At 40.5% G+C, this 12,142-nt stretch overlaps 2 protein-coding genes across 2 annotated transcripts; both read right to left on the bottom strand.

Annotated features, from left to right (window-relative positions):
• Nucleotides 1-953: 953 nt before the first annotated feature.
• On the bottom strand, nucleotides 954-5,633 carry LOC147197532 (claudin-7-like). Its single transcript, XM_086126171.1, has 6 exons — nucleotides 5,355-5,633; nucleotides 3,725-3,947; nucleotides 2,522-2,686; nucleotides 2,330-2,411; nucleotides 1,397-1,519; nucleotides 954-1,213 (listed from the first exon to the last, which is right to left on the bottom strand). The coding sequence occupies exons 2-6, from the start codon at nucleotides 3,939-3,941 to the stop codon at nucleotides 1,108-1,110; spliced, it is 693 nt and encodes a 230-aa protein (XP_085982297.1). The 5' UTR covers nucleotides 3,942-3,947; nucleotides 5,355-5,633; the 3' UTR covers nucleotides 954-1,107.
• Nucleotides 5,634-5,984: 351 nt separating this feature from the next.
• On the bottom strand, nucleotides 5,985-11,580 carry parlb (presenilin associated, rhomboid-like b). The gene is made up of 10 exons (XM_086126248.1): nucleotides 11,486-11,580; nucleotides 10,626-10,845; nucleotides 9,676-9,816; nucleotides 9,550-9,598; nucleotides 8,674-8,769; nucleotides 8,438-8,587; nucleotides 7,374-7,444; nucleotides 7,166-7,267; nucleotides 6,959-7,056; nucleotides 5,985-6,709 (listed from the first exon to the last, which is right to left on the bottom strand). Exons 1-10 carry the CDS (start codon nucleotides 11,560-11,562, stop codon nucleotides 6,586-6,588), a joined length of 1,128 nt encoding a protein of 375 aa, XP_085982374.1. The 5' UTR covers nucleotides 11,563-11,580; the 3' UTR covers nucleotides 5,985-6,585.
• Nucleotides 11,581-12,142: the final 562 nt, after the last annotated feature.

Raw genomic sequence — 12,142 nt, forward strand, 5'->3', positions numbered from 1 at the left:
CCCCCAAACTGAATGGAAATCCCAATGGGAACACCCTCTTAAAACCCTAACACAGGCTTGAAAACCATCATTTGAAAACTTAACCTTGTCTTGAAATTCGAATGTAATATCATAATTAAGACTTGAAACCTGACATGAGACCATAGTTACCTTATTTGAACCTAAAACTCCGGCTTATTTTTAAAACTCCAGCCATGGTTTGAAACCCTTTGAAGCCCTAACTGTGTCTTAAAACTCGATTGACTTGAGGCCCTAAATCTGTCTTGAAATCTCAGTTTGAATTGACCCCTGGCTCAAAACCATAAACCATGTTTGAAATTTAAGATGTCTTGAAATGTAATTTTTAAAAGCCTAACCCTTTCTTACAAACCTAATTTGAACCCCAACCCTTGTTTTAAAACCTAGGTTTGAACTCTAACCCCTTGCTTGAAACTGTAATTTGAAATCAAAACAAAGACCCGAACGTGATGGATTCTTTTAGGCCGATGCAGATATTTGGCAGAATGAAATTCCGATAACTGACTAATTGGTTGCTAATTAATAAAATATCAAATATTTTGGTCCCTTAACACTTACAATAATAAAATACAGGCAGAACATTTGAATGTTTTATAATACATTGTCAAATAGTACATTTAATTTTACAGAGAGAAATTAGCAAAAATCCACAAATTTTTTTGTGTTTGAACATCGTTGTCTTTGTCTTATGTTGTAATGTGTTACTGTGTTAAAAAAAATTTAAAAAGAAAAGACAGGAAAGGAAAATATGAACCCCCCCCAACCTGCCAATTTTTGGCAATTTTAAAATTGCTAATAAATGGCCAATAGAATTGGCCTGCGTACATTTCAGCTTGAAATACAACCCAAGTTATGAGGTTACCACAACAAAATTTTAATATAAAATGAACATCAAACATCTTTAATACTCAACAAATTACGATAAAATTCAATAGTTGTTAGTCATCATTTTTATTTTCACCCAAAAAGGTGCGTGATCCCTTCCTATATCATACAGAACAGAAACAGAACTCAGATAGTAAATTGGTTAAAAAAACATGCAATGATGATGATTCCAGGTGGAAGTATGATGATGCGTCAGGGACCGGCTCACACATAAGCTTTGGCGCTGCTGGAGCCTTCTGAAGCTTGTGCTGCTCTGTAGATGTTCATGTTATGACCTTGACCGCTTTTGGAGTAGTTGTACGAAAAATGTCTGGGGGGGAAAAATTATCATGTTGAATCACTTGTACGAATGCAAATAAGAACAACAAATTAAAATAAACACATTTAAAAAATGTTTAAAGACAAAAAAGGAGGAAAAAGTAATGAGCGGTATGTCATTGCCCCCTGGGAGTGCAGAAGGGTGTACTGCAGGATGGATTTCATTGATGCATACCGTGCAGGTGGGAAGGATGAGGGGGAAGCGCTCCCTCTGCCGGAGCAACACAACATTGCACCTCCCAGCAGCGCCAGACCGGAAGCTGCCCAGCCCAGATACAGACCAGTGCCTAGCTCGAACCTGCAATGCATTCATGTGTCTTCTTCATCCTCCTTCTCCTCCTCCTCCTCATCATCACTGACGTTGTCGTCATCATGTCATCAGCTTGAAATGACTAGTGTTGTCATCTTCTTCATGATTGTCATCTTTATCATGACTGTCAGTGTGTCCTTGTCGTCACATGATTCACGGTATCAGTCTTAATCATAATGATGATTGTCGTTTCATAATCGTATTGTCTTCATCATCATCAGAATTATTATTGACATTATCCTCATCCTCATATTCTAATTCTGATTGTTGTCATCATCAGCATTACAATCACAATCATAATCATCATCATGTCAATGTCATCAGAATCATGATTGTTATCATCCTGATTAATTATTGTGTCACCACCATAATTATGATTGTCGTCGTCATCATTGTGATCATCATTGTGGTCATCATCACTACAATTGTCAGTAGTCATTGTCATCAATATCATCATCACAATTGCCATTGTTGCTGTGATTGTTAGCATAATTCTCAACATCATCATCAAATAAAGTCACCATCATTATGCATGTTGTCAACGCCATCATCACATCAACATGATTGTCGTTTTTATAGCATTGTAGCCATTATCATCATGGTTGTTGTCATCATGACTGTCATCACTGTCACAATCTTCAAAGTTATGATCATCGTCATAACATGATTGTCATTATCATGCTGATTATCATTGTGTCATCATCACCATAAATATGATTATTGTCACTTTCATCATATTATATTAATGACTGTCGTCATCATCATCGTTATTGTCATCATCATAATCACGACGGTCACCTGACTCCATTGTATAGAGGATTGTAGAAATCATGGATGACTCTGCCAGCATACCAAGACACCGCGATAAGGGTGGACACTCCTGGACAGACAGGCCGATAAGAAGACAGACAGACAGACAGACTGGCATGTTGTCATTTGTTGGGCGTCATCGAAATTGCGTGCCGATGTTTGTCCCGAGCGTCCCTTCACCTGACAGGATGAGCATGACGCCTCCACTCAGGAGAAATTGTCTTTTAACTTGCTCGGAGCTTCCTCCCACTTTACTGCACTTCAGACCCAAAATGGACACGATGATTGCGGCCAGGCCCACCACCAGAGATGACATCATCAGAGCACGACACACCTGCACATGCACTGACCAAACACATACACGCATGGGCATGTTGTAGTGTCTGATGTACATGTTACAAACATACATGTACATGTTAACAAGTTGTCGTGTCAGATATACATGTGGACAAACTATAGTGTTGGATGTATGTGTGAAAAACATGTGACACTCCAAACGGTGTCGAAACCAGTGTGTCAGATGTAAATTTTCAAGATGGAAATACAATACTTATGTTGAGTTTGTGACAGCTAAAGATGAAAACATTAAAGTTGGCTGTACACTCTCGACAGTGGACAGTTTTATCTAGATTAAGTTATATCTAGATTAAAAAATAGTAATAATTACATTGCAGGGCTCCAGATAATGCAGGTGGTCCCTGAATGTAGTATATATATTCATCAACAGTGTATTTTATAAATGTTGAGTTTTACCATTAAAGTATGAACAAATATGTCAGATTGAAAAAGACAACCTTTATTTTGACCCTATATGATGATACGCGGTTCAGAGGATGGATACGAATATTTAAAAAAAAAAAATTATTGTATGTTCAGACTTTGTTACTTTGAAATCGGTAATCAGTAAAGCACCTTATTTTCCGCACTACAAGGCACTTCGTAGTATAAGTCGCACCATTGAATGTTAAAACTGCTTTCATACTAGATATAGGGTGCACAAGAGAATATAAACGATAATAGTGGCTGCAGTTGCTTTATGCATCCACTAGTTGGAGCTACACTACAGGAATACAATACAATACAGCTTATTTACAGAGAGCTTTTACAACTGCTGCAGCTGCAACAAAGCACTTTACTTAACATTTAAAATATTTCGTCCAAGAAGTCAGAATATTGATCCATATATAAGGCGCATCAGATTATAAGGCGCACTGTTAGCTTTTGAGAAAATTGAATGCTTTTAGGTGGGCCTTATAGTGCGGAAGGTACGGTAACTACTGTAAATTCCTTTTAAAATCAAGACATTGATAAAGTAACAAAGTTACGTTTCACAGTGTTTCAACACTGTGGACATACAGCAGTGTCTGAAGATGTCCCACTGACCTGGCAGGCCGAGTAGCGTCTTGAATTTGTGACACTGCAGCGTTCCCAGCGAGGTGGCCGCACAGCTCATCCAGAGGCCCTCAAACTGCCACTGGCTGCTACTCAGAGACTCCGCCTGACTCCGAACCTTCCACAGCTGCGACGATGTGCAGCTGGACTGAAGACACCACGAAAGCACGCCCGCAACCAGGCCGCAAATCTGCAGGCCCATGGACATGATGCGCTGCACCCACAAACATGAAGCAAATTTCAGTTTGACTTAGCAATGGAAATTTGGGGGGCACATCAGTCATTCGTAGATCCACAAAAACTTTCAAGAAGCTGAAAGTACATAAAAAGTCACCAATCATTATGGTTTAAAGCATCTCTCTCAGGCTCAGTTCCGACTAATCTATTAAAAAAACAAACAAACGTGAGATCATGTGTTGTTATGGCAGTGTGGCCGCAAAAAAAAAAAATCCCACAAAACCAGTTTGAGTGAGTAACTTGATTAATCTCAAAATGCTATGCATGAAAAAAAGTCTGATGAGTTTTAGAAACACCTCCCAGTTTAAAAAAAAATGCCTGAGAAACATGAAATTTGTGTGATGTCTATCACGAATTGACCCACAAAAAAGTTCAAGAAGTCATACCTGAAAAAAAAGTTAGCCATTTTGGTTTGAATCCACCATTTTAGGATTGTTTTTGGTCATTTGCAAGGGTCCTTCAAATGTTTTGAAAACATAGCCCCTGGAGACGGTTTGACTTTGCAACATAAAATTTGGTCGACATGTCTCCGCTTAATAGACCTACAAAAAAAGTCCACAAAAGCATGCCTAAAATCCCACAGGAAGTTTGCCATTTCAGTTCAAAGCCGTCACTTTAAGGTAATTTTGTCCATTCCAGTTGCCCTTTAAAAACAAACCTGTCCCAGAGATTTTGTCCAACTGCAACCAAATTTGTAATATTTACACCAGACAGTTGAATGAAACAAATTTGTTTACAACAATTGACTTTTTGTCATTCAGTGTGGCCATAACGAGGTGGGAAAGTGTAATGAGTCGCGGTAGAACAGCCTCAATTACACACACACACACAAAGAAAAAAAATTGACATAACATAAAACTTGTTAGATGTTTCTATCATGAGTAGACCTCAAAAAAGACTCTCAAGAAGCCATGCCTGGAAAAAGACAAAGTCTGGTATTTTGGTTGGAAGAACTGGTCGTCATTTCAGGCTCATTTTGGCCATTTCCAGGGGTCCTCCAAAGACAAACCATTCCTACAGATTTTGGCTGGAATTCCATCAAAGCCCAGAGCTTGACAAAAACTCTTGTGCAACAAAAGCACTGCCTAGAACAGATTAATTTCATAAAAATCTGTCATTGAAAGACGCAGAACAAAATTGTATTCTCCCATGGTTCTGTGAAAGGGGTTTCCACACAATAATAAAAACACATTCACTCAAGATCTTCATGGTAAATAAAGTGTCTCAGAGTGCAGTAAGATGCGGTTAAAAAAAGAAAAAGAATGTGAAATGTAAAAATGTTAAGCATGAGAGGACATCACTGTAGTCTACTTAGTTTCTAGACAAAAACTATTTGGTTCTGACCTCAAAAACAATAAAGCGACCCAAATGGTCGAGTTCTTACCGTCTGCTCAAGTCTGTGGAAAGAGGGTGTTGAGGAGTTGCGGTTTATTAACGTCCACAGTGGTGCTTTCAGTTCACTTGTGTGATGTGAAAGCCCATGCGAGGTATTGAGCGCTCTGAACCGCGTTTCGGGTCGACGAACTCTTCAGAAGGCCGACCCTCCAAAACATTCGTCTCCCCGCCAAAATCGCAGTTTCACCTTAAAACTCAGCAAGAGGCTCAAACAAACATCATTAACATTTACTTGAGGGGAAACCAATTAAATGCTGTCGAGGAACTTGATTCAAGCTGATTAGTGAAGTTGGGCTTTTCTATTTTCATTTAAAAACACTCTGTGAGAGAGCCAGTTTGTGGACTTCAGACTGTCAAACAGCTCTTGTTTGCAGGTCATCTGCTGTCAGTCAAAGTGGACCCATCTAAATTCAGTTTAAAAAAAAAATCACCAAAATCACTCCAAAATTTACCGGACACGATAATTTATTTAATGCTAATTTGTCATGTTAAAAAGCAGTCTTTCCTTTTTTTGACCTAATATGAGGCTAAATTAATTACAGAACTCATCACCCTGGGATTTGTTGGTTGAACAGGTCTTGATGTGGTTTGTTGCAAATCTAATCCAAATGCTTCCTGCTGGAGGTTTTAGAGTGCCTTTATTGGTGTCGCATAAATACATAAAACAAATTAAAGCACGTCACCTAAACTGTGAAAGTGGGAATCTTGCCAAAGTGCCACACCATGTCACTAAACATGGTTTTGTACTGACATGTCAGTATAACAAGTCAGTGCAGCAAATGTTACCAACTTATATTTGTAACATTTAAATTAAAAATGGGGGCCATTGTGTCATTTTTAAGAGCGTATTATCAAAATAATGACATTGCTAGAAAGCCCTCATCCAGGGTTTACATTTGACATGTGACTTGAAGTGGTTTTACATTTCTGACCTTGTTACTGATTGAGTCAAGGTCAATCTCCACCCAAATTGAATCAGCTTAGGGTCTTGGCTTTCACTTTGTCAAGACAATCGGGGAAAGAATAAAAAGATCAACATTTCTAATCATGTGATGAAACATCATTTTCAAGACTTCAACAATAAAGTAAGAAATACGCTTGGAGATCTTCATGGGAAGTAGGCCAAATGGCTGATCTGTACAGCAATTATTTATCAAGTTTACAACAAGTATTGATCAAGTTGGGAGAACGAGTCATTCACTCGAGTCCATTCAAACGTCCTACGTGGAGCCTCCTCGCTCGCCCCCGTTTCCGCCACCCCGACCAGTCCGTAGCTCATGCCAAAACTTGACAAAAGGCTCGCGGTTCTTCCAAATCAGCTCGTGTCCAAAGAGGATGTACCAACTAGGGGAGGAAGCAGAATACAAATCGAATGCATTCAAACAACTGTTGACTGTTCATCTGCCAAACAAATTACAGTCCTACAATATATAACAATTCATAAGATTGCTATTTCTTAACACGAATGGTGTACAGTTTTTGCCTGCTATGAAGTGGGAAAAGGGAGGAGGAAGCTCCTCAACTCATTTCAACTCTGTCGGTACCCTCGTGTGGATTGGAGCTGTACTGCGGCCTGACCTGCTTCCAACTTACATGCCAAACATGGCGCCACCCAGGTGAGCCGCGTGGTCGAAAAAGCGCCATCCCAGCACCAGACCTGCCGTATCCATGGCAACAATCGCCTTCAGTGCCTGCGCAGAGACAAAGAGAGAGAGAGAGAGAGACGAGTGAATGGACACATGGATAGACAGAGCTTGCTCAATGGACAGACAGCTGCGTGAATATACAGGACAGTCTTACGTTGGCCGCACTAAAAGTGAACATCGGGAGGAAGATGATGGCCAGTTTGGCTTCAGGCATTTTGGTGCAAACGGCAGCAAGGATGGTCATGATGGCTCCCGACTAAAAACACGCACATCACATTTCATATTCAGCAAATACTGCACAGTACCATGACATTGGACTGATTATGTGATGATGACGCTTCATGACGCAGGAAGTGGCTCACCGCTCCCAGAGAGGGACCAAACCTCCCGGTGGCCATTTTGCACACGTAGCTGAAGAAGGTGGAAATCACGCCTGAACGAGCAGGGACACACACACACACACAGACACACACACAGAACCAGATCAGCACAAATGAGCATGTGTCTGCGCTTTTATGTGTGTCTGTGTACATGTGTGTCTATCTATCTGTGTACATGCTTATCTTTGTCTGCCTGTGCAGGTGTGTATTTGGATGTCAACCTGTGTGTGCATCTATTGTGTGTACCTTTCAGTGTGTGTGTATCTATCTATTTATGACCATCTGTCAGTATGATTGTGTGCATGACTGTATGCATGTGTGTGTGTGTGTGTGTCTGTCTGTCTCAGTGTGTCTGCCTTCATGGAAATATGTACAGTACATCTGCATGTAAGTTTGTGTATCTTTTTGTATCTTTCACAGTGTTTTCTTCTCAATAAGCATGCCTTTCCGGGTTATGGTTTTAGATTTGTTTAATTATGTTCCATTTTTATTTAGTTTTGACTTAGTTTTTAAATGTAGTTAACTTTAGGGCACACTTTTTAATACTTCATTTTAATTTGCATGAACCTTAGCTTTTATTTTAAATATATACAAGGGTTAAGAAAAAAGGTCACTTAGTGTTGTGTAAAAAAAAAGTAAACTACTATTCTTAATTCATAAACAACTGTTTGACCTTTCCTTTTTCTGTACGCAGATAAAGCCACAGACAAATAAATACACTTAAAGTGAATCCTGAAAGCCCATGTATGATAGTAACAGAAAGGACATTTTCGCTATAATTAAAGTTTGTTTTGGGAATGTGAGAGCTAGTTTCAGTTACTTTGGTGTTTGTCTGTCTGTTCTGTAAATGTAGCTGTGTGTGTGCGTGCATGCGTGTTCTTGTCTGCGTCTATGCCCATATTTATCTGCCTATGCGTGTATATGGACTTCATGTAAGACAATGAGTGTGTTTGTGTCTCTGTGTCCCTCTCCGAGTCTACGTGTGGATGTGTCGGTCAGCGTGAATGTGTACGATATGGGTCTGTGAGTGCGAGTCGCATTATTACCAGCCGACAAATAGACAGCCAGAAATTGTTCCCTTCCCAGCATGGAGACGGCGCTGGTGGAGAAGCTCCACAGGACATACATGTTGGCGGCCATATGGAAGAAGGACACATGGCTGAAGGTGGACAGCAGCATCGGAAAACACAATGTCTCTGGAGTCAAACATGCGCACAATATATTAACACAAATAGGAATTTGATTGTCATTATAAAAGTGCCAAAAATGATGTTTGTCTGACTGGAAACGGGGTCTGCAGTGAAGTACTTGAACATGGAGCGCTGCAGCCACGGAACTCGCCAGCAGCAGAACACAACCACGTTAGCGGCCAGGATGGCTGAGAAACAAACGTGACACAGTGGAAATCATATCCAACTTTAAAAAGACATGACGAGGAAATGGACAGACGGATGAGTGAATGTACACATAGACAAGTAGGAGGCTAAACGGATGAGTAAGTGGAGAGAGAGTTAAGAGAAGAGAGAAGAACCGGTAGATGGAGCTGATATTAGATTCTGGCAGTAAGTTAATCATAAGCAAAACTATCATTGTATCACGGTCATTAAAATTGCAGCTCCAAAATGTCATCTTTTCTTTCTCCCACTGTCACTGGTGAGCTATTTTTTACAACAGACTTAAATGCTGTTAATGTTGTCCTTGGGGCTCACTAGTACCCACTGGCACCAGTACCTCCACCTCCCGCCTGTGTGCAACTGCTCAGCACTCCCGTCTCTGCTCAGCCGATGAGGAGAGGGGGGAAAAAAAACCCCGCTGGCCTCTTCAATGATCTTCAAATAGGCGGCTTGTTTAGTGATCTCTGCAAACAGCCAATCATTGCAGCTGGACTTTGCCTGCTTTGGAAGACCCTCAAAAAAAACAAATGCTCATTACCGGTGAAGGGCAGTTGTAGCTGTAACTGAAACTTTGACTTTTTTTAAAATGAAGTAAACCATCAAAGCGGTAAGTGCTCCATGCCAACTAGACGGACAAGGGAATGGGCGGACAGTCCAGCGAATGGAAAGACAGGTGAGAGAATAAACAGACAGGCACGAGAATACACAGACACAACTGAGTGGGAACAGATGAATGAATGGATAGCACCTGCCAGTCAGCTCACCTGTGACCGTCCTCTGGCCCTCACTCAAACTGTTCCACCATTGATTGACCTGAGACACAACCAACCAATCAGAGATAAGATCAAAGCATGTGTGAGCGGGGCACGGATGTCAGTCAATCTGCACACCTCCTTGCGGACGTCCCCTCGCTTCTGCGGCCGCACCCTCTCCAGCCAATCGGCTCGCAGTTCGTCAAAGTATCCCTGCACGCGAGACTTGAGCGACTCGTACTGCCAGATGGCCGCTGAGCCGAAGGAGCAGCCTGTAAACTGACAGGAAGTCAGCACGTGCACATGCGTCGCTTGAAGGAATGTATGTCCTGTATTGCTCTGCCGATATTAGCTATTTAAAAAAAAAAAATTGGCTTAGTTTTGCAAAATTTCCCCTCTGTTGTAAAGTTAAACAAATCCTAAAGGCAAAGTACTGGAAAACAGTCAAATGCTCTGTAATTTATGTGTTTATAGTTGTAAGTGTTGAGGGACCAAAAATGTTATTTTATTAATTACATATAATTTGAAAAACTATCCCATCAATCGGTTATTAAAGTTGTATTAAATGTTTTTATGGAGGACGCTTACTGGCATTTTATCGTCTTTTTTTTCCAATAACTTTTGGGTTTAAATTTTTTTCCCCATCATTGGAATAAATTATACATCGATTTTCACGATTCGCAGGTGAACTTTGTCCCTGGCCTGTATTAATAGTGGGGGTCCAATATACAATACAGTATATGGCGATGGCCACTTCATCTCAGTAAGGTGCAGTAATAGTAATCTTTTCAGAAGAGAAAGAATATTTGCCTGTATGTGTATTGGGAGTGGCAGTAAAGATCTTGATGCCTCTTTTATTTTTTAAAGAACTGTTCACTTTTTCCCAAACTGCTGCTTGTTGTTGAGTTGAATTTACTGCCACCAGACAGTGCTCGTATCTCAAAACTTTCCTCACCCTTTTGCTTACGCAAAGTCTGCTCATGTCTAAGCAAAGAAAAAAATGAACAATGGCTCATATCATACACAAAAAAACTTCTGCCACTATTATCTCAAAGAACCACTGTGCATGTGTCTATGACACCACCTACCCCCACGGTGAAAAGCAAGGGGCGCACCAGCCGGCCAAATGCTCGCGGCGAGCTGGGTGACGAAGGAGGAGGCAATTCCCAGTGAGGGCTGGACGTCCGCCGGTGGGAAGCCACATCTGATGAGTCGAAGTGTCCAAGCTCATCCTCAACTTTTTTGCTTTCAGGCTTCTTGGCGACTTTGCGGAATCCGCAACGCTGCTGCAAGTTGTGAGTCCACCTACTAAACACACGTAGAACAACAAAACTTAACTCATAACTGTTGGATGCGTTGAACCTGTCAAGAAATGAGGAAAGGCAAAGTCGATATACAAAATATCTCTTATCTTGGGAATTCCATTGTGAAAATTTGCGGAATGTGATATATTGTTCCCAAGATGTCCTGAATTATGAACAGTTTCAAGTTGGACTGGTTTGAATTGGTTAGGTTAAGAACTATGACATTATGAGTAAAATTTTAAAAACGTCTCCATTCTTCAAAAACAATAATTTTCTTGGAAAGTGTCGAAAAGTAGGACTTTTGGATGATGGAAAATGGTTGCCATGGGGTGAATATTTTTAAGTTGTAATGGTTTGAATGGGTAGAGAAGTGTGGCAGTAGGAGAACGGCAAATATTGCCGAAATAATTTTTAAAAATTATATATACGCTCTTTGTAGCATTTACACAATTAATAAACTACACAGACATATCAAAGTAACTTTACAAACACGGCTATCTCGCAAAGAATCTATAATTTACCGGCTGGCCAGCGCCAGTTTCAATTCCACTGTTTTATGATGCTAACATTGCTAACTTAGAGCAGCGGGGGTTCGCTTGTCTGACAAACGGCCAGGTTTCCCTCCCTTCGGCTAAGTCTCCCACCTGCCTCCCCTCACGCTCCGGAGAACGTCCTCGCTGGTCCGGAAGAGTAAAACGCCGTAGCTCCTCCATGCCGCCATGTTGGAGCAACTGTTCACTTCCGGGTCGGGGAGCGCACAACTGTCAAGAGCAACTGGAGGCGGTTGGTTGAATAAACCAGAAGGACAACGCATAATCAGTCGGACGAACAAAACAATAAATAGGAGTAAAATGTTTTTATTACTTTGCTTCAGTTGATTTTCTATGTGTCTGTACTCTACTCGAGTATTTCTTTTATTGATGACTCTTTATTTGGACTGTCTACATTTTTGAACTTCTACTTTCTGCTTTTTATTTGATCAAAATAGTCTCGTTCCATACGAATAATCTATACAATTTATTGTAGAAAGATTTTTTTTAACCTAATTACATTTTAGATTTTTTTTACTTAACTAAAGGACTTCTACTTTTGCGAGTTTTTTGCCACATCTGCCAAAACCTTCACAATAAACACTAACAGAATTCTTTTTTTAATCTGGTATGTGAAATTAATTGGACTGTGACGTTATATTAATGTGTGGTTCTATCAGTTGTTTTATTTCACTTTACACAGCTTTTATGAACTGGACACGCGATGAAGCAAGAGGTAAATTGTGAAGGCCTAGTAGCGGAAGTGCAGCT

This window comes from Hippocampus guttulatus, chromosome 12 (assembly GCF_054856545.1).
Source record: "Hippocampus guttulatus isolate MCC_2025c chromosome 12, RoL_Hgut_1.0, whole genome shotgun sequence".
In the NCBI taxonomy this organism is placed as follows: Eukaryota; Metazoa; Chordata; class Actinopteri; order Syngnathiformes; family Syngnathidae; genus Hippocampus; species Hippocampus guttulatus.